Raw genomic sequence first — 26556 nt, 5'->3', positions numbered from 1 at the left:
GAAAGGAAGCTGAGTCAGACTATCAGGAGAGAGTGACTCTGCCTCACATCTACGTCAATCTACAGATCAGATTTCTGTCATTAGGAAACCACGCTATTGAACCCTAATGGTGATGACTAACAAACAGGAACAATTTAAGTAGTTTCAACCTCAGTTTCATGTAAGAAAAAGATCATTTTAACCGTCGGCTACAGATGTTTTTCATGCCAACATGTACAACACCAATAAACCACGGCTCAAATGTTTAGCTGAAGACAAAAACTATCCATGAAGCATGAAAGTTTTTATCATGATGAAATACAATACAATACAGACACTGTTTTCTTTGTCATCTGTTTCAAAGGACAAAACAGAAACATAAAGGTTATCTCTTTATCAGGAGGTGAAGATAGAAAAGTGTGTGATAACCTCCATCACTGATCAGTACACACCACACGGACTGAAGTCCTGCAGGACTACAGGAGCTGGTTACTAAAGATCATCTTGTGTGAGCACTGTGAGCCGGAGCTCCGGTCTTACCGAGGCCCAGTCGGCTGGGGCTGGTCTCGCGGCTGCAGCCCTGGCTGCGAGGGATCCTGCTGCGTTTGTCTGCTGGCGTGGTGGAGGCCGACACCGTGGCTCGAGGGATCCGGCCGTAGCTGCTGTGGCCGAGCAGCTTTCCTGGGGAGCTGGAGCGACTGCCGGCTGTCAGGAGAGAGAAGAGAAGAGAAGCGAACACGAGCGCCGTGGTTAGACAATACTCAGGGACACTGGCTGGGATCAGGGGTCAGGGAGTGGTACAAACTTTAAAGGTCCAATATTTTGTCTGTTTTGGATGTCTACTAGAAAATGTTTACATGCTGTAAACATTATTTGTCATCACACTGTTGATTGCTGCACTCCTGTTCACCCTCTGTATAAACACTCTGAGGGCGGTGACTGTTCACAAACTTTGGAAAGTCCTGACGGCTCGTTCAGAGGCGCAGTTTCTGAATACGGGCGACGTTTAATGTTCCCGACAACCTCTGTAGTCTCATTTAGACTCATTTTTAAGACCAATAAAACATCGAGTGGTTTACTGAGGGATTGACAGTCGTAGAACAAAACATAATAATCTCCTAAGCCTCTGGTAACCACAAAACTCATCGACTTCAAGACGAGGGAACAGGAAGTGCAAAAATGCTAACTGATTTCTGTGTTTCAGGACTCTTGCAGCACTTTATTTATACAGTATAGCACCTACACCTGCTTTATAATCAAAAAAGAAAAGGAAATCTCACTTTCTACAATATGAGACCTTTACTAACATACTAAACAAGCTCTGTGTCAGTGACAGTGCAGCAACATAAAAGGCAACAGTATAATAGTTTTATTCTATTTTTATCAATCTCCTTTCTTGTGTATTTTATGAATTCAGTTATATTTGAAGGTGTATTTCAGTGATACAACACAGGTGGAGGCAAACAAAACTTCACAGGAAATTAAATTAGATTCTGAATGAACAAATACAGATGTGACAGCATAGACACACACGGGGTGAAGGGGGGGAGCCGGATCCACAATCTAACTGGGGAAGACATTTACCGTTGCACCAGTCACCAATGGGAACAAACAACTCTTAAACAGTGAAAACAAAGACTACAAAAGACAACAAAATGGCTGACGGTAAACATCTCCGACTCCGACAGCTTCTCAGACTGCGGGGGGGAAATAAAAAGATGAACGTGACGAGTGGAGCATGCTGCTAAACAAACGTGGAGGGCTAAAAGAAAGACGTGCAAAGCTCAGTGTGCTACAGGGGACGGTGCTGAGGGATGAGGCGTCTGCCTTGTGATTGGATGAAGCTGAGGCCTTACCACTGATGGGATTGGCTGATCTGGATCCTGGGTGATGGAAGCAATAGGCAGGACAGGGTGGAGATCGAGAACGGTCAAAATGAGACAGAAGGGGGTTATGTTTTATTGAGTTTACCCAGCATGCACTCTCGGACGGCTGCGGACACGTTATCTCAAGAATATACAGAAACAGACACGCGCACTTGTATACTTAGAAACACATGCATGTATTTGCACAAATACACAAGATTTGTGAGAGACTGGAGGTTGTTTTCAGGGTGCTGTAGCGCATGAGAAACGTCACACACACAGGAGAACATCGAGTATGATCTCAAAGCTGATGCAGACGAAGATCATACTGAAACATGAGCGTGACAGATTGGTAACACTCAAAGCCGTGTGATGTTGAACGTGTGAGGAGATTCTGACTCTGCTCAGTGTCACCGTGTGGGTGGGGTGTGTATACATACGCTGGGACTGGGAGACAACTTTGGCACGACTGCGCCCCCTACTGTCCACCACCGAGGTACTGGCCCCGCCCACGCTGCCCGAGCTCTGTCTCCTGGTACGAACGCGACCTGGACGACAAGGAGAGGAGGAGGAGGAGGAGGAGGAGAGAGAGGCAGCGGGAGGTTAATCCACATGAATGACTGTGTGTGTGTTCACCCCAACCCTGGACAGAGATGCTGGAGGAGAAAAAAGTCTGGGGAGACAGAATGAAGAAGACCTGGATGAGGGGAAGGAGCCCCCCCTGAAAAACACACAGGAGGGAAACAGGCAAACCTGGGTCCGTTAGACTTTACAAATAATTCTCAGCTTTTGTTTTAACCTCTAAGTGGTGTGACTGAGACATAAACCACAGAGTAGCAGCTTAATTTTAGTGACTTTTAAATACTTTTGTGCCTTAATGTGCTAAAACAAACCATGAGAAATATTGGCAAACTGTTTGACCCAGGTCTGGAGAGAGACAAACAAACGTTGAATATCACTGAACAGATGCTACGCTTGAGAAAGAACCTGCAAACGTAAAAAAAACACTGACAGCTTCATCTTCAAAAAAATGTTGTTAGCCTTTCTAATTCAAAACAATGAGCACTGCTAGCATCAAGCTGGAAGGCTGAAAACCAGCAACTTGTTTAGTTTAGTTTTGATTATGATTACATTTGCTATCATAGCAAACAGAAGCGTTTTCATTTGTATTAAATTCAACACAACGATGTGTCTAATTCAGAATATTACTGATTAAGACTCTTTAAGTTTAAAGTCTTCTCACGAGGTGTGCGATCTGTTGCTCGGCTTGTTTGTGATGACATAGGGAAAATAAAAATAGAAAGTCAAACTCGTCCTCTGGCTATGTGAGGGGAGTTAATTGCCTGTTTTAAAAAAAACCTGCGTAGACACACTAATTTTGCTCTGGTCGAACAAGAAAAAGGTTTCTGTAGTACAAAACGTGACATCACAAAACAGATGGTATGGTTAAATTTCATGCTACATCGGATACACAACACAACAGTCCAAGACTCTGAGGCTGCAGCGCACCGACTGTTAGGGTGGTGCATCAATTTCTGTGAAGCAAGAAGGGAAGAAGCAAACGACCTTCTCTCAACGCGATCCTACAGTACGAAACTTTGTTCGCCGTGTACGTGACACAGACGATGGACTCGGTTGTTAGGGTTACAGTCAAGAGGAGGAAATCCATGCAGACAGTCCATGCAGAGATCCACATAAGTGACGACCACTTGGGGGGGATAAAGAGAGGAAGAAGAGGGCACAGATGAAGAGAGGAAGGATGTAAAACGTGTAGCCCGTGACAGCTGACAAAAAAGACACACTCGTACACTTTCTTTCTTCTCACACACACACACACAGACACACAAGTCTTACCATCACTTTTACCAGGAGTGCCATCTTTTTGGGCATTTAAGAAAGGCGGTGCAGCAGCGAGTGGGAGGAGAGGTATAGAGGAAGACATTAGTAGCAATTGAAAGCAGGAACAGGAGTGAGTGGATAAGCAAGGGGCCTCATCATCATCATTAGTAACGGCCATTATCGAGCTGTGGGGACTCATCGGAGAAGAACAAGGGAGGGAGAGGAGCTTCTGCACGGCAAGAAGATGACAGTAAATATCTATCGGCGGTGATTGGCTTAAACTTTCCCCATTAGCTTAAGATGTCAGTGAAAACATCTTTAGGAAAGTGTCAGGGAGGCTACTCAGCCTCATCACATCCATTTGTCAAAAATGTCACTGTAGGATTTAAACAGTTCCTGCTGGCAGAACAGTCTAATGACGACCTCAGTGGTTGTTAATTACACCAATCAGGCCCATAAAAGCCAGTGACTACAGGAGAAAATGTCTGATCTGGCTGAGTGAGCCTCTGAAAAAGAGAGTTTGATAACTAAGTTTTGAGTAAATCTCATCAAAGGCAACATTGCAGTGTTCTTTCAGTAAATCTAGGTTAGCCTAGGTTGTATTTATAATCCAGAAACAGAGAGATTTCTTTCTTCGTAAGTGCGATACAGAGGTTTGTTTCTCTGCGTTTAGAGGGTGAGAGGGAGGTGACTGCTGGATTACCTAATGATGCGTAGGATCCTGGGGGCAGAGCAGCCGCAGAGCTGAACGGCGAGGAGGCAGGAACGGTGGACAGTCGTGACTTGGCGCTGGAGGCGGCGTTTACGTCGATGTCACTACGGGAGCGCTGCAGAGAACCAGGCGTGGTGTGCACCCTGGAGCCCACCAGCTTACCTTCAGCAGCACAGAGATGAAGAGGAGATGGTTACTGGAGGGAGTTTATTCTGAGCGCATTACTGACATCTAGGGCTGCAACTAATGACTATCTTCATTATTTTTATATTATTATTTATTTTCTTTATTTTTTTAATTTAAACCAAAACATTCTTCATTTACTGTCATTAATTACAAAGAAAGCAGCAAATCCTCACATTTAAGAAGCTGAAACAAGCTAATGTTTTCATTTCTGCTTGAAAAATTACTGAAACAATTAATAGATAATCAAAATAGTTGACGACTAACTGACTTCTTCACTCAGCTTATTTATTACTTAATTTCTTCTAAATCAAAGAATGTTGTCCCCTCATCACTCAGACTAAATAAAAACTAGAGCGACTCAGGAAGTGACTTACTTCTCGTTATGCTCCCTCCAATGACGCTCTTCACAGACAATGGCCGGCTAAAAAAAACAAAACAGGAATAGCAAGAAACTTTTTAGACTTTGTCACATTTCACCCGAATTAATCTAAAAAAACAAAGAATCAGAACAAAAACTACTTTTATTGGACGATATATCTTCCCAGAAATAATTGGATTAAGGATATTATTGTCATTTTAAAACCATTTTATGACACTGATATAATGAACTATAATGCAAGTGCACCGTTTCAAAGCACAATAACCCTTTTCCTTATAATGTCCAGAAACTGGAAATTAAATGTGATAAAAAAATAAGAAATCATAACTAATTAAACCAAATAAAATAAATCCACATAACCAAAACAAAAAATAAAATGGACTCTGAGGCTCTATTAACAGAAATCACACTTAAAGAAATATAATAAATATTTGGCACAAGGGTGTGGGCAATAATTACTTTACAGGTAATATACTGGCAATCTTGTTTTTGCCAATTTTTGTTCGGTCATGTACAAATATCAATACGTCAATAACATAGAATTAGAACAATTAAAATGAAATTGCATATATATTTGTGAATTGTATGAAGCGACTGTATCAGAGAGCACTTTGAATAAAAACAGTGATTACAGATGGACCATGTGCAGTAGATTTCCTAGAGCTCCAGTTATTTAGCTGCTGGTTACGACGTGATTAGCATCAGATTGGAAACATAGCTTCCTGTGAGACATTAAAAAATGAGCTCACCCCCTAAAACAAAGACACACACCCCTCCCACACACACACACACACACACACACACACACTCGTGACCACAACAGCTGCAGTCCTGATGGATTCAGTATGAGGTCATTAGCCAACACGCTCCATAGGGAATCTATAAACTGGCTAAATTATGTCAATCGATCCACGAGTGTGTGCACGAGCGCTCGGCCGTCTGCTGCCCAGCTGATTATAATCACCAGTGTTTTTTACAATCATATTCAACAAGACAGATGCATTAGTGGTTTCCGCCAATCAATTACTGCACACAGATGTGAGAAAAGAACAAGATGAAGATGGAACAAAAGGAAAAGCGATGGAGAACAGAGGGATCGTCACGGCTCTTACTTAAGACTCTCCTGGGAAGACGACGAGGAGCGGTCCGACTGTGGCAGAGACACGATGCTGTCGGAGCTCCTCAGGTGAGACTGGAGGGCCTTCTGATAGGTGGACTCCAGCGCCTGGAACAGGTGCTCTGCCTCGCGGCTGTAGTGACCGTGGAAACCCCAATAGCACCTGTAGGTGAGGGCGAGGAGCGTCAGAAGATGAGATGATTCACCACAGAGACAAAAAGAAGTCTGTTGGGCTGACACTTACTTTCTGGCGATGGATCTGGCCTCAGAGTCGGCGTCGTGGATGCCTTTCTTGATGGTCTCGGTCAGAACGGCCACGTGTCTGGGGTAGTAAGGGAACATGGTGAGAAGGTCACAAGCAGTTAAAACCAGGAAGTTAAAGCAGACGACTCCTGTAAGCTTAAAATAAAACTCCTGCAGTGTATCTTCCTTCTTCCTCTCCGCCTGCCTCTTCCAGTTTTATTCCCGCTGTGGTCCACGGGGAATGTGGCCATACGCGGGGTTTTCCGCACGCTTTTTAAAGTCTCCGCCGCCGCCGTTGCCATGGTTACAGGGATGGAAAGTCGCCTTATAGCTGGGGGTCTTTCTCGATGATGACAGGCTCTCTCAGGACTCATCAATTTAATGGGCTCATCAGCGGTGCATCCAGTCAACACTTTTGCTAACTCAAATGTTAGCGAGCTCAAATGCCATCATGTGAGAGGAGGAGGAAGAAGAAGACAACCTCCACAACACAGATACTGCACGTTATATCACTTTATCCATTTCACACACACTTCATTCACACTTTGACAAGTGCTTTGGTGGTTTTGGAGGAAACAGCAGATTTGTTTTATATTTATTTATATATATTTATATATGTTTTATCAAACTTACCTTTCCAGTGTATTAGTGTGCCACTCTTGTAACATGAGGTCCAGGAACTCGTAACAGCGCCTGGAAAGTAAAACACTTCCATTGGTAAGCCATTTACCGATGAGATCAGATCAGAGTTGCCTTTTGACTTTTGGGATTAAAAAGTGGATTTATCTTCACTCCTGTTTATCAACCTGACTGCAGCAGCGACCCACGGAGGTGACCTCCATTGTCGGGTGTTTATGTTCAGTAATGTTGACTTCTGATACCGATAATCGGAAAAATACCGAATATCTGCCGCCGAATATATTCTACCCCTCCTGGAAACATTTTGGGGTAATCTAAGTACACAGCTCAGCAAAATATATAACAAAGGCCTGGTCATTTTTAGAGATTTTAATGCAGACATGTTAGATATTATATCTGAAACAAAGGGAAAATAATAATCAAAGACTTAAATGTATTTATATTACTGTATAAACAGTTTATTGGTAATAAAACAGTGTTTGATAAGAGCAGTTTTAAGGCCGTCTTACCGTCTGACTGCCACTGATTTGGACGTGCAGTTACTGGTGATGATGGGGATGAGACGTGGGTAGTGTGTGTGCTGGAAGAGAAAGAGGAAAGTCCAAAAGTTAGTTTTCATTATTTCTTCATACAGTTTTCTTTTCATTCTCACATGATGAGGATTTCGTGGTCGATGTCTCACCCTGAGGATGAGGCGAATGACGGCCATTCCAGACGTGGCCATGATTTTGGCACTGTTGGGCACGAGGTTCAGCAGTGTGGGCATGATGCTCTCCGCTCCGTGGTCAAACTTGTTACCCAGCAATGATGACAAATATCTGACAGAGGGAGGGACACGCAAAGAGTGATGTCACAGCGCAAGTAATTTTCTCAAAGGGAGGTGAAAAGTGAAAGAACTCCTCAAAAGAGAGAAATAGAGGAAAAATTTGACACTTAATCAACTCATATTTCTTAATTGTCTGAAGAAAATTCTAAAAAATGTTCTAATAAAGATTCAACATCTGGTCTACGTCAGCTGGGGTTTATCTGAGCGGCGGTGACATTACAGGGGGACGACAGGATCCACGGAGCTCCCGTCTATTCATCAACCTACTGCTCTTTCAGTGCATCTCTGCTCTGTTCCACCTCATCAGGGTTGTATTAAAGTTTGGATGACGGATGTTTTCTTTTGGTGTGGAGCACCCGAGCAGCGCTCACGTTCATTAGCTTAAGTATGTGGAAAGAAAATATTTTAGCAGGCTGTTTTTCTGGCGTAAACTTAATCAGTTTAAGTTTGAGTTAATGTCACCGCTGCCAATCAAAGACGATCCCGGAGAGCCGACTGATCCGTTAAATGATTAAACAACTGACGACCATTTTATACGTTTTTCATGATACTAACCTGTGTATGAGAAGCATGTAGCAGAATAAAAGCTACCATACTTACCTGATGTGTCCAAAAACATTTATAAACCTCTTTCTCGGCTCAGGATCTTACCCCAGTGTGATGCAGGATTCTCGGACCACCTGTGAGCGCAGATCTTTAGCCGACAGTTTTAAAGGAGCCTCCAGGAGACGGAGCTGCTGAGGGAAACCCTCGTACTCAGCCGCTCCGGCCAGCATGAGAGAGCGGACCTTCTTCAACTGGAGAGCAACAAGAAGAGAGACGAGAGAGAACAAAACGTATGAGTACCTCATCACTGGATTCATGCACTTCACCCCCATGAGTGTGTGTGAGTCTTACCGCCACCACTCGGTGCTCCCAGTCATGTTTGTCATCAGACAGCATCTCTCTGATCTTTGACATCTGGTCCTCCAACTCTCTGTTAGAGTAGATCTGGACACAGCAAGCATATTTTTGATTGCACTATTTATAGGTTCAGAAAAACAAGCTCCTAAAACAAGAATAATACCAGCATATCCCACATGTCATAACTGGAAAATGCTGTGAAAATGAGTGTGAATGTAAATGTTTCCATCGTCTCTTCATTATCTTCCCTCCTGTGCTGGACTAACCACATTATAATAAAACCCAACGATAGTTAGCTTAGCTCACCTGGACTGTGGGCACATCTTCAAACGCTTTGATGAAATCCTCTTCATCAACAGCACCGGCAGCTGCTTCTTTACCTTTGAAGAAAGAAAAAGGACAATGTATCGTACCTGTAGTTTAACAGCACTTCAACATGTCTATAAAATGATCTGAGCCAGAGCTGCAAGGTTTTAACCCAACAACTCATCGATTTATCAAGACAATGATCAACAGATGAATCGAGAATGAAAATAATTGTTGTTTGCAGATACAAGCAGCAGGAAAGCTCGTCTCTCACCTGAGGCCTTAGCCGTGGTGGCTGAGCTGGGTCTCCTCACAGAGCTCACTACAGTCCTCCTGCCACTGGCGGGCGCTTTGGATGATGATGAGGAGGAGGACCGGCCTCCATCCACAGAGTCTTCATCCTCAAAGTTCTTATCTGGAACAACAGAGGCAGAGAAAGGATAAATACGTGATGTGACCGGGAATAACGAGCAAACGTTACTGATCACTCGATGACTGAGAGATATTTCCTGTAAGGGTCGATAAATCATTGTTGTCTCATCGTTCAGAGACACATCTCTTCCCTCAGGGGTCACAGCGATCTTCCTGAAATGCATCATCATTCTCTTCACATTAATCTGCCCACAGAGTCATCTTTTGCATTGTATGACCTCGGCGCGCCTCAATGCAGAGTGCAACGCAGTCGATCTGTCAGGTCGCGTGCATGTGTCCATTCAACCTTTATCTATCCGTCCGTCTGACTTTAATCTGGTTTGGCAGCCGTGCACAGATACATGGCCCCCTGTCACCTGCCCAACGTGACCATTCACACGAGGGATTAGCCCCCAGCAGATATGACGGTGCTGGGTGGCTGCCGTCAGCTGAGGCACGGCCACTAACGGGAATGTTTGCAGCTGAGGTCATTGTCTGTTCGATTTAAAAACAACCGATGTATCAGAAAGAATGTGCTCCTATAGCTTAGCACCCACTTTTAGCTGCATGTAAACACTGCATTCAGTCATATGTATTGATAAAAATGGGAAAAAAAATAAGCACAGGATGATAATCAGGCTCATACACAATAACCAGCTCTCTAGCTGCTGTGAAGAGTATCATAACCATGACACTGCATCTATCAGACAGACAGAAAATACAAAGTAGAGGACAGGAACAAAAGGCAACAGGTTGATGGAAGGAAAGAGACGTCTAGCCGGAGGAAGCAGACAGAAAGACGAGACAAAACACCGAGAAATATGAGAGCAAAGCCGAGCGGGAGGAGAACGGAGAGATAAATAAAAAAGGCATCGTTCTTACGAGCGCAGATTTTCTTGCACACCAGCTTCCTCAGCATGTCTCTGCTGCACCCTCTAACACGCTCTCTCTTTTTCGTCAGGCATCTCTGTCGGCAGGGTGTGTGTATGTGTGTATGTGTGTGTGTGTGTGCCTCTGTTGCACGCTGGGCTCTGACAGAGTGCCAGACTAACCACCCCTCAAGCCTTCGAGTTCAGTAGTGTGTGTGCTGATGTGTGTGTGTGTGTGTGTGTGTGTGTGTCACTGATGATGGTGGTGAAAAGAGGGAGGGGTCTTTTGTTGTGAGATCACCTTTTTTTTCCTGCCTAGCGAGTAAACACACTCATTCAACAACACCAACAACAACAAACAGAACATTATTACTGCGCTTTAACCTCGTGTTAATAAATACTGTATCTCAGAATGAGGTCAGCGCTGCAGACCTGAAGCACAAAGGGACACAACATACATATCGTCTTATATTGTGGTTATCCTGACAGAAGTGTTGTCTTTTCCTGGTTTTAAAGGCTGACTCACAGTTAAATAAACCCACTTCATCATTATATCCACATTACTAATGATTATTTATCTGTTTAATATGATTTCTTTTTAATTTCATTGTATTAATACTAGTGTGTAAGTACAAATAGTCATCGCTACAATAGCAAAGGGGCACTATGTAGTTTTGGAGAAGAAATTCAAACTAAAATTTTAATATTTACAATATTAATGAGGTAATAATACACATTTCCATTAGTGAATAAACCAGCTGTTCTCAGAGGAAAATAAGAATAAAATGCAATAATTAAACAGGCTGATAATCTGTTTATCCCTACTATTAGTGTAACTTATGGTGCAGGCTGACTGCTGCTCCACCGCCTCGTTAGTACAGGCGTGTTCACAAACCACAGTGAAAATGTTGTTTTTGAAAGTAAACAAAACAAATGTGAATTGCAGTAGAATATACTGTGAGATAGAAACATTGTTGTGAATTGTTTGGACTTGATTGCATCTATCTTTTCCAAATACATTTTCCCCTTTGGATGCTCTGGAGTTATTGGAAATGTTTAGCCAAATCTTTATCAGTAATTGTGCACAAATACCCGGTTTATACACAATTAAAAGACGCGCAAAGGACAAAAACTGCGTTGATCTAGAATCTGAATGTCCGATTATGTTGTAAACTACGACATAAAGAAAAGCAGCCCAAGACTCTCCACAAGAGAAAAATGAGCTCATGCTGCCTCATCCCCGCCTCTACGTAAAGGCTAATAGCTTGAACACCTCAACAGAAAGAAGCACGGAGAAGAGTATTGATCAGAGCTGTCAGAGGGGCTGTTCTCACCGGTGCTGACACAAATGTCGAGGTGATTACTCTGCGTGTCGGGGGAGCCATTACAGCTGCAACATGCAAAGAGCTGTTCAAACGCAGATTCTCACACAGGATCGAGAGCTGCAGCTGTGAAGTCAGCAGCTTGGATGAGATGCTACATGTTGTTTTCATGAAAATATAAACAGGGCAGAAGATCTTACAACATCCTCATGAACAGCATCGATATCCTGTGACAGTGACTTACACAATAATTCATAGTTAATCTTAGTTGGTGAAAGTTCACATACAGTTGGTGTCTGGAGCACAGATGGAGCAAAGTCCTGTTTGGCAACTGTAAATATTTTGTATTGTATTTGTATGTATTTAACCTCGACTTAAAAAGCAGGTCTCTTGATGAAACCGGGCCAAAACATACCAGGACAAATCCACCACAAACACCTCATCTTTGATCTAGTTCAGCTTTCTTCACCTATTTTTAATTTGATGATTATTTTTCTGAGTAGCAGTGGGCAGCATAGAGAGCCGAAGTCACGCCTCTTCCTCTGGACCCTGTGGTACCTTATTTCAGAATAACTTAAAAACAAATGATTTTTTGATCCTGTTAGAATTGTTTCATGAATCACACATATGATGTTTAAAAGAACATTTTCAAAGTCAAGAAAGTCTCAGTTTGTCTTAAATAAAGTGAAATATCATGTAGTTTTGTGTTAAACAGCTCAGTGAACTACATCGTGTCACTCAACACATCACCAACACCAACATGGAGCAAACTGGGCTCAGAAAAGTTGCTAAAAAAGATGAAAATCACAATAAATCTGCTCATATTGATGACTGCAGTTGTGTCAAAGCAGAGTTGGTCAGTTCTGTGAGCTGCTGATATACAGGAGCAGCTCTACAATGTTTAAGTTACGGGTTTTGGTGACATTCAACGAGACGACGTCACTAACGAGACTGTTGGCTGTGTCGTCTTTATAATGACGTATTTTCACAGTCTGATATTTCATTAGTTTGATGACAAACTGAGACTTTATTGACGTGGAATATTATCTTTTAAATTGACAAACATCATATGTGTGAATCATGACACAATTTCCCATGAGGGAAACAGGAAGAGGCGTCACTTCGGCTCTCTATGGTCCTTTACTACTGTATATGTACATTTATAATGCAATAAATTGAAGTTAGTGTTATTAAATCAGTGTTAATTAACTATTCAGGAGCACACACAACATATATACTGTGATATCTTAAATGTCCACTAGGTGTCAGGAGACACTATGAACTGCAACACTTTAACACACTGAAGCACTCAAAGTTGCTGAAGCTGCACTGGCATCAGCAGAGTCACCAGTAATCTGTCTCTCAACCGCAGATTTATATAATAGGGAGGATTTTCTCTCCCCTCTCTGTGCTCGTTAGAGACAGAATAAAGGCCCAAAGGCACCAGGGATTTAGAGAAAGTTCTGGAAAGTAAAGTTCAGGGAGACGATTAGAAATGTTCTGGTGATCTCATCCTTTCACCTCTGCCTCTCCAACCTCTTCTATCCCGTAAACGCTCAATCTCTCTGACTCTACGTCTCGTTATTCACTTTCATTTTCTTGTCTTCTGCCCCCGGACTTCACAGGGACACTGACGGGGTTTTCCACCAGGCTCCGGGCCTCTGTCCGTCACACAGGCAGTGGTTTTAGCCAGCGGCCTGAGAGGTTACATAACGAGGCAGAAGACTGGTGATCAGCCTTATGTCATAACAAAGATGTCTTGTTTTGCTGACACACCAGAGAGGCTGTTGGCAGAAAGTTAACCTTCTGGCTACAAGTTTTGGTTTTCTGAAAATCAAATATTTACCCGCCTCTGAGCTCTCTGCTTTCTGTTCTCCCTCTTTGTATTTTCTCTCACACAAACACTTCATGTGAGTTTAGCTCCCTCAGAAACCTCTAACTGTACTGCGGCTGCTGATGAGGGGTTTTGTACGGACATATTATTTCCTCCCTTTTCCCGTGATAACAAGTCAAATTTTATTTGTTTTCTCAAGATCGTGAGTTATTTATGTCATTATCACAGAATAACAAATGTTTTTCTCCTATGAGATAACGTACACACTACTCTGCGGGTGGCTTTTAATCATGGGTACTCATTGATCTGACATTTTCAGCTTTTATCAGCTGCTACACTTGTCAGGACGCCACGGTATCATGCTGGCATGGCACAGCCGATCGAAAAAACATTAAGCTAGTTATACTTATGTACGGAAGCCCTAAAGGGCCATGCATTCATGCATTTTATTTCCTCTGTTTTCCCGTGATAACGAGTTAATTTCATTTGTTTTCTCGAGATCTCGAGTTATTATCTCGAAATAACAACTGCCGTTTTCCCGAGATAACGGGATAATTATGGGCATAGTAAAGCATATTCAGTTCACCGTCAGGACAGAGGTTTCACTAGTTTTGACTTGGATTGAATAATCAGTGCTGCTCTAAACATCTTGCTGACTAGATCAACTGATGACTGATTGGCTTAAAATACCTTTATTCTCTTGTCGTTGGCTTAATGAGAGAGGTGATAATGTTTTTTGCTTGCCCTCATTCGACAAGAGTCAAAACTTTTAGTCTTGAACACACAGAAAGTCCCAAAAAGTAAGACATCAAAAGGCAGCCTTTGATTTGTTCGGCTAAGTCAGAAAAGGTCGATTGATCCCTTAAAGTTGAAGCTCCACCTGTTCTGACTCGCTCGGCTCTAATGCCTTCGAGGCCCTGATCTTTACAACCATCTGCTGGGATCAAAAAGAGACACAAGTGAGAACAGATTTTACAAGAATGTACTGAATGTCACAGCAGAGCGAGTGAGATGTGTAATTATTCAGCACCTCGAGCCGCTGAGTTTCCTACGATGACGAGGAGAGATCGCGACAAAAAGGTGTCCACGGACAGTTTTATCTTCCTGTCCATCTAAAACTAAACTGAACCTACATCTGCATGTATAGTGTGATCATGGGAGTCTTAATTGTTTAACATTTGCTGCTTTCGGCTTCCTAAATGTGAGGATTTGCTGTTTTTTTTGTTATTTCTGACAGTAAATGAAGAGTCTTTGTGTTTTGGACTGGTAGTTGGACAACAGAAGTAATTTGAAGTCGTCACTTTGGGTTCTGGAAAATCATGATGAGCATATTTCACAATTTTCTTTTACATTTTAACGATCAATCAATTAATCTTGAAAATAACCAGCAATTTAATCGATAATGAAAATAATCAGAGCCTGAATATTATCGGCTGGTATTGACCTTTCACAGACACATCGCTGTCGGCTGATATAAAAACTTCTACAGACACATAAAGCAGAAAAAGCAGCTTGGGGTATTTTATAAAATTTAAAATTCCCAATGAAGTTTCAGTGCACGTGGACGATGAAGTTTTTGTTAAACTGTAAAATATCCTGCCTCCCTCACATTCACACTTCTTCAAGTGTTTGATCGGTATCGATCCCAAAATAATCATGAATCATTCAACTGCCACGGCGTCGGACAACAGACAACAGTGTGAAAATACCAACATCTGCTTCCCGACGTCTTATCATGCGACGTCAGCCTGCATGAAAAATGAAAGAATGATCAACAAAATGGATTCTTTCAGATAAACAAGTAAAAACAAAGCCTATTCAGTGTGGGAGTGATGTTTTCACAGCAGACAGACGCAACAGAGACACGGTATTGTGGTCTGACTCGTTGTGAGGACAATGAGCTGCTGTCCCGCTCAGACTTTATAATCAACTGAAGAAACGAGGGACAGAAGCCGGGAAGTGACTCGTTGATTTCCCCAGAGGTCCGTGGACGACCACCGGGCTCTTATTCTGACCAACTAACTGCTGATTTTGTTCCTGACGATGCTTCCTGATGCTCGGCCTGCCGGAGCAAGTTATTCCCTATAAAATCTAAAATCTAGGTCTTGAACAGGCCCAAAGCGTCTGCTGCCGCCGCTGCCAACATTCAGGATTATCTTCTCAGCTCGTCCTAAAAGAGGAAATATTACTGTGTTCTTTATTTTGAGTGTGTTTGTGAAAAAAAATGGAAAAATCACTGAGGGAGCAGAGCTTTATCTGCCTCAGCCACATTATATTCACTAGAAACAAGGCAGCGTTGTGCTCAAATCTCACAGCGTTTTATTTACATCTATCTGATGAAAATCTGTCATTTTGCTGACAAACGAGACGGCCTGAGGGCGTTTACAGAGCGTTCTGATTCAGCTGAAAAATATGTATTTGTGCTAAACACTCAGAGACAAATGCTGCATATGAACATCCTCTTTATGCATCGTTATTAGGTTTTACTGACGTGTGATGGATGTGGGAGCACGACAGAGTCGACAGGCTTGAAGAAAAGAAAAAAGAGGGGGATAAAAATGTGTTTTATTGTGGATGTATATGATCAGTTGTCTCTTACAGTTAATACTTTTACTGTTTTTCATTTTTTCTGCTTCGATTTAAATGGAGCCCAGTCTCCAGGATATAATTTTAGCAGGTAACGTTTCTGCAAACCACAGATACGTCCGAGATCGACACGTGTACCAAACGTGGCACATCACGTTCACATTATCTGCTTGTTAACCACCTGTCGCTGCAGGAGGTGGAGAGGAAGGTGGAGGCGTTATTATAAGTCAACAAAGCTGCCAAACGACTGACAATAATTGGAATCACACCGCTGGATATCTTTAAGGACACCTGGAAACATTTGTAGTCTTAGGGGCGACAAAATGGGTGTTTTTGAAGGAGCCATGGAGACATTTCCATCCATTTTTGTGGCGTGAAAAGGACACCTCCGGATATTTCCTGCAGAGTTTGTGGTGACCAAAACCGGCTATATTTCACGGGACGCTGGACCTTCTTCATCCATGAATGTGGCGACCAAAGAAGGGATTTTAAGCCAAACAACGATGCTTTCCAAACCCTAACCAAGTGTTTTTTCTGCCTAAACCTAAAAAGACCATAAACACAGCATTGTGACAAAAGAGAAATAGACAATTCAACCTAAACAAACATAAAGAAACGTTTTTATCTGTCTTGCAGAAACACACTTGGCTAACATTTAGTCTGGCGATTTGGTTGTTTATGAAGAGTCACAAGACAAAACGCTCTGGTCTGACGATAACGTTTTTCTTTATATTAATGTGTTGCTGGAGTTTTGACCTCTGCAGTGAAAATCTATCAGCCAAGAGTTTCTCATTCCTCGCACAATTCATCCCTTCAGCGCTCGGTGCTGCCGAAAGCCGAGCTGAGAGAGAAGTGAAGAGACAGCCAGGTAGCAATCTGAAGAGAAACATTCAAATGTAGAGACAGGAAGTAGAGAGAGGCAGAGAGACGGACCAGAAAGAGAGGAGAGGAGTTGAAACCAATATAAACTTGTATAAGATCCATCCACAACAACATCCCACAAATCGTCTAGAATATTCAGCCCCAGTACACATATGTATTTGTCATTATTATGAAATCAGCTCCATTTCCACAAGCCTCTAATCATCTCCTGGATCCTCCTGTTTTCTCACTACAACCAAATTCACACCACCTTATTATGGTTCCTCTAAAAAGCTTTGACAGCTGGACAGAAAGAGAGCTAAAAATAAAAGAGAAAAGAAAAGCAGAGTTTGTACATGTCGCCTGCTGAGACCGTCTCTCAGTCCCTGAGTTTGGTTTATTGAGTGCAGTTGGTGCAGATAACCCCGGCCTGTGTCCTGGCAGAGAGGACCGCTGCTACAGCGCCCTCAAAGACTCCCTTTAATCGTCAGACTCACTCTGACCGGGGGCTTGTTTTCCCCTCTCACTTGGCAGAGAGCAGAAGGAAGACAATCACATCATTCAGCAGGCTGGACACAGTTTATACCCGTGTGTCTCTCCCTCTCTCTCTGGCTCTTTATACCGTCCTGAACACACTCACACTTTCACCAGCTCTCTCAACTTGCACTACTACTACTACAACTACTACAACTACTATTACTATATATATTCAGCCAGAAGTTTATACTTCAGCAGTCATAATCTTGGGTCGCACGTATGTCTTTAGTTTATGGAGCTATTTGACCCTGTCTTGGCTATATCCAACTTTTAATCTCAATGTGACTCTCTGGTTGAATACAGGTTAGATATATCTAAATAAAGCCAGGAGGATCTTCAAAAATGTTTCCATAAACTGTTTTAAGCAAATGAGCTAGGCTATGTAGTGTAATTTAGTCAGAGGATGGTGCAGTGTAGGCTACGTGGCTACGTCATGTGTGGATGTGGAAGTAAACAGAGGCGAGAGGCAAACAAACCAGGGGACAAAATGGAGAGAGGTCGACAGGAATTGAAAAATTTAAATTGAGAAAAAGGGAACCTGTGGCATTTATTTGCTGTTTGCCGTCTAAAATGGCATCTGTGACGTTTCTTTCATGGACGAGGCCGAAGAATTGTTTGGTGTCCTCATCGGTCCACATGTGCCGACTGCTTACAGACACTCAATGTCTTGCCCACAACACAATCCGATTGGTTGCACGTGACAAGTTATAGCCTATCAGCACTCAATAATATGAAACTGCAAATCAACTAGTAAGTCAAGTTATTAAAAATTGAGGAATGGAAGTATAAAACAGCAGAAAATGGAAACCTAGACATTGTACTCAAGGAAATTCTTCTGTTACATTCCCTCACTTGAGACCAAGATTTTTATTTTTACTGCAAATCTTGGTCTCCGTGATTACTAAGAATCAGGATCTGTATTGGCTCTGAAGCAAACATATCCATCAGTCCCTAACACATACTGATAACGAATGAGAAAACAGTGAAAATATCTATTTGAACCCTGTTTTTTCCCCAAAGTGTTCACTCTTAAAAAATAAAATCAGAATGCATCACAAACAAAACACAGCTAACAGATACCAAATAAAGAAAAGCTCTTTCTTCAGTGCTTTAAATCCAGAGCCTCCTCCACACCGATACACAGGCTGCAGCTAACGCACGCACACACCCACACACACATAAAATAATATGCTAATCTCTTTGCAAAGCAGAGCATTCACTCTATATGTGTGTATATGTGTGTGTATGTGTATATATGTGTGTGTGATGATGATCAAAGGAAAACACATCCCTTCTTCAGCATCCAGCCCTCCTTTCTCCAGCTCACCCACTGATTTTAACTACTTCCCACACGGTGCAACACACACACACGTAGACACACACTTGCATGCACACACACAACTCATTCACCTACTTGTGTCATCCCAAATCCAGGAGACTAGCAGGCCTCGCTGACACGTGAATTAGCTTCTGAAAGTCTAATAATCCTGGGAGCTCATTTTCACCTTCACAGCTCTAAATCATGTTAGATTTTCTGTTATAGACGACGGATCCAAATGTGACGGAAAGTGTCAGAAAAAAGAGATTGTTATCATTTGTGTTAGGCATTTGGTAAAGTGGTTGGAGTTGGTGCAAGAAAGTTAAAATTACAGTTAAAGAAGGAATTCAGCGCTGGAAAAGTGGCCCTTGAATAAAAACTGGGCTGTTAATGCAGCGGATAGATGCAAATATGTTTTGAGATTGGTGCAACATCAGCAGAGAAAACAGAGAAAAAGGCTGTGCTTGGTTTTGGCTAGGAGTCCCTTTTGAAACAGGAAGCAGTAACGCCGCCAGCTGGTAACAAGCAACTTCATAGTACAGCTATGCATGGACCGATATAATACATTTAATCTCAAGATTATACTGTCCAACATAAGTGCAATTCACAATGTTATCCCGATAATCATCCAAATAAAACTCTAAAATAAAAAATGTAATTGTGATTGCATTACAGAGGACACACATCTTTATTTAGTGAACAAATATAGGTTGAATAATCTCCCTGTGGTTTTTTAGTGTGGAATCCGTATTATTTACACACATCTGGTTTAACTTGTTTTACTTGTGTTTGAGGGGGATACAACGTGCAAGACGAGTCTTCAGCCACGGTTTTCAGGTTAGACGGCTTTTTCAAGTCTTTCATGTGAGAATTATCTCGATTCACTATGAAAATTCACCACAATCAACCTATTGTGTGTTTTTTATCACGATACGCTTTAAAATCTTAATAGTCACATCCCTAATTACAGCTTAACAGTAACTAAAATATGTGTCTTAATATATTTCTGGAGAGAAACAGACAGTGAACACGATCAATGGTTCATATTTGATCAGCACCGTCTTGTTTTACAGTTTGATCTGATTTTTTTTTCAGCCTGTTTTCACAATACAGAAATAATATTGTGGCGACTTCATGTTCACAACTGTTTGTGTTTTTGAAAACACTGTAAGAGACTGCATTTATATATTTATATATCTTAAGCCATTTTTGTACTTATTTGTAAATATACACATATGCTTTTGCATCATTTGGAGGAAGAGGCTGCGAATGCAGACAAAATGTAGAGAAGTTTACCTTTGTAAACATTGTAGTGATATAATACTGGTTAAAAACCTACAGAGTTCCTGTTTGAGTCAGTTCAGCAGGATTTTCACTTAATTGTGAAATATTAACCAGTGACATGACAGGACTGAAGGTGACCTCGCTCTCAGTTTACTGCTCATCACAGCACAACGCTGGGGAAAAAAACAGACTCGCAGTGTCCGCAGTGTTACAGCAAAGCACTGGAATGGAGGATGCTGAAGGCAGCTCACACACACACACACACACAAACCCACAGGGATTAAGTTGGCTACAAAGGCGTTCAGTGATGGTGCTGAAGAAACTGAGAACCCGTTGGCTGATGTAGCGTAGTTGCGACAAGCTACGTGTTCCCTGTTTTCAGACGAGACTGCAGGCCGACAGTCTTCTCTGAGGTTATAAATACTGACTCTATTCGAGGCTTCACTCTGCATTATGCATTGATCTGCTCTGAATGTTCCCGATACAGAGTCAGACAGACCCACAGACAACCTGACGACACTTAAAGAAGAGGTCAGGTAAAGTCATCACGTCTGTTATTTAAGGCGACTGTCTCTACTTAATGCTACAAACAATTCAGTGATGAACATGCGAGATCTTTTGTCTTTACACTGCACACAGAGCTGTGACTGTCCACATGTGGAGGACAGGGCTGAAACTAATGATTATTTCATTGTGGATTAATCCGTTGATTAGTTCCTGATTAATAGATTAGTGGTTTGGTCGAGTCAGAGATGACGTCCTCAAATGTCTTGTTTTGTCCACAACCCAAAGATATTCAGTTTACTGTCGTAGAGGCAGGGAGACAATATCTTATTTTGTCTTTTTTTGTTTTTCTGCAAACATATGCACTGAAAGTAATCTCATTACACCTGCTGCACAAGTTCATAAACAAATAGACAAAGCTTGTTTACTTACTCAGAAGCAATTTGAGGGAAAGACGAAGACATAACTTGGCAGATATTTCTACCATTAAATAGCACTGATGGGTGTCACAATTCTCCAAATCCAAGATTTGGATTCAGCACTGATGGCTTTGCTATTTTTAGACTTGCATTTGGGTTTGTGAAGATCAACAGATCTTTGGCAGACCTTGACAAAGATAGGGGCATTTTACAAAGACAGCTTGACGTTATCCTGGTTTTTGCAGGTCAGGATTTGGCAAAAAGTTTAAATAATATTCACCAAAAATAAAGATTCCACAGTTCAATAAAAAAAACACCAGCCTTCAAGGTTTCAACTGTACAAAACAAAAGATAGAAATTCAGTTTAGTTCAGTTCCTTTAGAAGTTCCTAAAATGGCTGAAGGGTAAAAGAGAATTGGTTTTAATTACGTGCTGTGTTTTGTTCCAGGAGTCAGGGGCAATAAAATTAAAAGCATTTTTTCTAAGTTACGACCTGAATGTGGAACGTGGAGCGTGAGAAATCAATAAAAGATCTCTGAAACAGGTAACTGGTAAAATAACTTACATCAAAATTGATCAAAATTCAAAGCTAATTACGATCGAGGCCGTAGAAGGCAAAAATATTCCAGTATAACTGAACAAAAAAGTAATCTGAAATGAAACAGATGACATAAATGAAGGAGGATTATTGGATTACATAACAAATTATGCACATTTGTAACAGTTTAGATATTGACAGTCACTCTCTCAGCTCTCGTCACGTTGGCCTGAGCTGGACCGAGATGACACAAGTGTTGGGATGCTTTAGGCAAGCTGTCGCTCAAGGCGCTGAGACTGTTTCCACAGCGGAGACAAACAAGATGCGTGAAATCCAGAAAGTCTGCTGCTGCGACACAGCAGAAAAATACAACAACACCATTCAGTGAATTCACTGGGGAGAGTCTCCTCTGACTGGAGATATGAATGAGAACAGGGCGTGCAGCAGAAAAAACAGAAACAAAGATTACATAAGAGAGCTCAACCTGCTGTTTTTCTCCTCATCCAACAAACACACGGCCACTGGAGAGACGGATAATCTATGTGTGATTCAGCTCTGTATCATACATGTGTGATGTGACCTTAGCAAAGAGAAAGCTCTGTCTATTTCCAGTCTTACCTTCTCCAGCTGTCATGGTGCAAAGACGCCCTCAGCAGTGAAGCCAGAGAGGAATGCTGCTGCACAGCTGATCGCTCAGCTCTCTCTCTCTCTCTCTATAGCCTCTGCCCTATATCTCTCGCCCACTGTTTACCTCCCAGTCGTGCTACAGCAATGGCTGCTTTGTTTTGCTCTCCATCCCTCGACTCTTCTTCCTATCCCCCTACAATCTCTCTCCCTCCCCTCCCCTCCCCTCCCTTCCCTGGGTGACAGCGCCACAGCGGAGCAAAGCCGCCCCCTCTGCCTCCATCGCTCTCATAAGTAGATCACATACATCGCAAGTACGAAGACAAGACGAGACAGAATTCGGGAATTTTGTCGTCTTCATGATTAAAGCCTCTTGCAAATGCAGGTTTTTCCTGATAGCAGGGTTTCCTTCCGATTATAAGGTACTAAAGCTGTTTCAGGCACCACCTCAGCAGGATGAATGTCAAATCACTGTGAAGAGCAACAAAATAAACTAAATGACTTTTCCAAGTTCGAATGTTTGTAGTTAGTCCTCAGTGGATCTGAAAAGTTCAATCGAGGGATGCAAATTTTCAAATTAATCGCCAGAATAAATGTCAGCCAAGTACGTTTCTGCAAAACCACAGATGGGTTCAACTGCACTTTTCGTTATGTTGCAACTTTACGTTTGTTTAGGTTGAAATTTCTATTCCTCTCTCATCACAACATGCTCTGCTTAGGTTTAGGCACAAAAAAACACTTTGTCAGGGTGAGGAGAGCATCATGGTTTGGCTTAAAATACCTATTTTTGTCGCTCACAGATGGAGATTGTCCGACTTCCTGTCAAAAATAGCCGGTTTTGCTTGGTACAAAAAATGACAGAAAAATGCTGCTGCTTGTCAAACTTTTTGTACAAAGATACGATAATATTATTAGTCCAAAAGGAAATTGTATATTGTTTTAAAGACCTAAACACGAGTTCTCTTGTCAAGTCCACATGTATCTCTATCCAAAGAGCATCTCTAACACACTGAATTTGAGTCCAGGAAGCACTCGTACCCTTTCATTATTTCATTTTTTGCAGATTTTATACTTTTTGGGGAGGTGCTCCACATCCCCCGGCAAATACATGCACCTAGACCTGGTCCACACGTACATTTTTTTGGAAACTCTGAAAATCTCTATTCAGATGAACATTTTAGGACCATTTACAAAAATCTACGTACACTGGGCATGCACATGCTTTAGTAAACAGGTTTTGTCCATTTTTGTATTATCAATGTCTGTTTGTGTCTTTCTAAATATAATCAATAACATCCATTCCATCAATGTACAAACTCATATACACGATACAATAATGCCAGAAACACTGATAAACGTGTGTGTCTGCATCATAGTTTCCAAAAGCTCCATTTTCAGTGACCTGAAATGCCGTTTACGTGAGTACAAAAGGATAAAATGTAGAGGAAAAAGCTTTCTTTTCAGAGATTAAGTCTGGGTAAAACCCTGTGAATATAAAGTAAACATCCACATATATTTAGCCATAAAACCAGTGTGCAGAAGAAGGATGGAAAGTGACTTTATTTTGCAGCCGTTAGCACAACTGTCAAACCAAAGCTGAAGGCTTGTTTCACAGCTCAGCTCGTCCTCTGTCCACATGAACACCAGACATTCTTCTCAGCTCTGAGGCAAATGGATTTGAATTCAAATGAGTCGTCATCTGCAGCCACAAAGTCAATTTCAGTGCAGCCGTGAAAGAGAAGAGTCGAGTCTGTGAGGAGCCAAGAAGCTGATTATGATGAATATGATGCTCGACCAGCTAATAACTGCTACAATGAGTCATGTTTGCATATTCGTCTCAACTTTCCAAATGAACTTTCGACTGAAGGTGATATCTTTTTTCATGCTTTTCAAATGTAAAGCGCTTTGGGCTGCATGAAAGTTTATTATTATTATTATAACTATCAGGGTTGTGGTGCAGAGCCGAGGACATCACACAACCGTCTGTACAGACTGAGGAGCACTTCATGTGGGGTGACCTTGAAACAGTCGTACGGTTTCTTGTCGGATCAAAATAAGATGCTAAAATAAGATGCAGACAGAAATAGTCTTTTTATAACAATAATAGACGAGAGAACTGACATTTGTTTGGTTCAGTTTGGTCCTGGCAGTGGTGAGACAGCAACTTTATGGCTTGAAATTTTACTGGCTACTTTTAAGACTTTAAACGACCTCGCAGAAATACATTTCTGATTTATTAACCTGGTCTGTGCCCTCTCAATCACACACCACACACACCATGAATCTGTCAAGTCTTTTACTTCTTTAAATCCCTTCTTCAAACTTTTCTCTTTGTTAAAGGTTTTGGAAATGTTTGATATTTGTTTTATTATGTTCTAATTCTCTCCTGGTTTTATTTTCTTTCATAAAGCACCTGTGAATGAAAAGTGCTACATAAATAAAGCTTATTATTATTAATATTCTATTCATTTAACAGCCAAGCCATCAGCTCACACCGGAGGGTCAGCAAGCTCTCCGGGATGACATAATTAATCAAGCTGTCGCAGCACTGAGCTCCACATGTGAAATGTTGTGGAGTCTTGGCTGGACGGAGATGTTGCAGACCGATGTTGAAATGCTGAACCCTGTCTGACTGTTTTCTCCTTCGCTCAGCTGTTGTTCCTGTAAACACACAGCGGATGGAGTCAGCTGTAATGGGACAGAGTCAGCAGTCGTGGGTGTCAGAGCGATTCCACCTGCACAGAGGTCGTAACTCTTCCAACACACAAAACTCTCATAAAGGGGCAAATACAGGAAAATGTATCCGAAGTACTGATACTGACTTACTTTACTTGAGAATATTTTTCAGGTATCTGTACTTTACTTGAGTATTTATTTTCCTGACCTGAACTTTCTCCTCCTCACATTTTCAAAACAGGCTCGTTACTTTAGTTTGATGCATCTGAGGGGAATTATGGATTATTTTTATTCCCCAACATCACAAGACTGATTTCAACCTATCAGAGCGCATCACGCACGGCAGACGCAGCGAGACAAAACAAAGACGTAAGAAGACGTAAACAGACAGAGAGGGAGGCTGGAATGGGGAGAAAAGGCGTGTTAGTGTCTCGTATCTGCAGAGATTTTCTTATTTTCTCTCTTTGTTGCTGCTCGGGACGCTTTACCAACCCAACATGTGGCTATTTGACGTCCTGGGAATGAGACTCAACAATCAACTATCTTTGTGGTGCGTTCAGGAACAGCTGGGACAAATCCTACTGACTCTACCTTTAACTTTAATAGTCTTGAATTATATTAATATAACGTGAGCTTCAGTTAGCTTTGACCACAAACGTCCTTCAGGAAGGAGACTTTTTACTGTGATACTCTGAGTACATTTCAGAGCCTGTACTCTATTACTTTTACTGGAGTAAAGAGACAGTACTTCTACTTTTACCAGTCTGTTTTCTTCTACTCGACTAAAGAATGTGTACTTTTGCCAAGTCTGGTCTTTTCCCTTTTGTCTTGTTTTGATATATTTGTACAGTTTCTAGAGAAGCCTCAGGAAGTCTGTTTTGGCTCCACAGAGGGACATCTCAGAGCTCCAGTGGATGCCCACCTCCTGTGGAGAAAACTCATTCCCTCTAGCCCCAGGCTGCCCGTCTGGCCTGCTTTCCCCCTTCTTCCTCCACACACACAGCAACACACACACACACACACACACACACACACACGCACACACTCAGATAATATGGAAAACAAAGTATAAAAGGAGACAACACACTCGGATGCAGCGTGACAGAAAGACGAGGAGAGAAACAGCCGGCTGAAAAACACTGAAGATATTTCTTCAGTTTCTCTCTGCACCACGGCCACAGAGCTGTTCCACATCCACAAACAATCCTCAGTTCATACGCCATAACACCGAGACTACAAAAGCCCTGATATTCACAGAGCATCTGCCCATCCTCATTCCCCACTGGGCTGCCGAGGAAAACAACAACAACGACAACAATGACGCGAGTAATCAGAGGCCAGCTACGCAGCAACATGCCACATTTTGACAACCTAAAGACATGAGATCAACAGCTATGCTCGATATATTTTGTTGATGGATGCACGGAAAAAAAGTCACAGAGGTGACTTCAACAGTTAAAGTCAATTAAAAAAAACAGAAGCATGTTAAAATAACGAGACTCACCTGAGCCAGAGGACGAGATCATGTTCCCGGATCTTTGGACTTCATCAAATTTGCTGAAGATTACATTCAACCTGTACAAACAGACGGAAAGAAAGAAAAAAATAAAAATCTGCAAACAAGTGACGATTAACGTGTTGAGAGGAAACTAAATAAAAAGCAAAAAAGTGTCGGAGAAGTGAAGCAGAGAGAATAACGACGGACAGTAAATAAGAAGCCTGGAGCTGCTGACTGCACCATCCATCAGCTCTGAGGTGAGAAGCTCTCCCTCTGCTCTG

The 26556-nt window shown here is 41.9% G+C and overlaps 1 protein-coding gene across 1 annotated transcript in view; it reads right to left on the bottom strand.

Annotated features, from left to right (window-relative positions):
* Positions 1-26556, bottom strand: part of clasp1a (cytoplasmic linker associated protein 1a) — an 89401-nt gene that overhangs the window by 21552 nt on the left and 41293 nt on the right. Inside the window, exons 8-22 of the mRNA XM_073473114.1 lie at positions 26282-26352; positions 9269-9409; positions 8995-9068; positions 8683-8775; positions 8437-8582; positions 7642-7777; positions 7469-7539; positions 6954-7013; positions 6322-6399; positions 6073-6240; positions 4956-5002; positions 4387-4557; positions 2285-2392; positions 1836-1862; positions 520-684 (exon numbers count right to left, since the gene is read on the bottom strand). Coding sequence (XP_073329215.1) covers positions 520-684; positions 1836-1862; positions 2285-2392; positions 4387-4557; positions 4956-5002; positions 6073-6240; positions 6322-6399; positions 6954-7013; positions 7469-7539; positions 7642-7777; positions 8437-8582; positions 8683-8775; positions 8995-9068; positions 9269-9409; positions 26282-26352 — 1556 coding nt within the window. The remainder of the gene's footprint in view (positions 1-519; positions 685-1835; positions 1863-2284; positions 2393-4386; positions 4558-4955; positions 5003-6072; positions 6241-6321; positions 6400-6953; positions 7014-7468; positions 7540-7641; positions 7778-8436; positions 8583-8682; positions 8776-8994; positions 9069-9268; positions 9410-26281; positions 26353-26556) is intronic.

Source organism: Pagrus major, chromosome 9 (genome assembly GCF_040436345.1).
Source record: "Pagrus major chromosome 9, Pma_NU_1.0".
Classification (NCBI taxonomy): Eukaryota; Metazoa; Chordata; class Actinopteri; order Spariformes; family Sparidae; genus Pagrus; species Pagrus major.
This window is presented reverse-complemented; position numbering and strand designations above follow the sequence as displayed.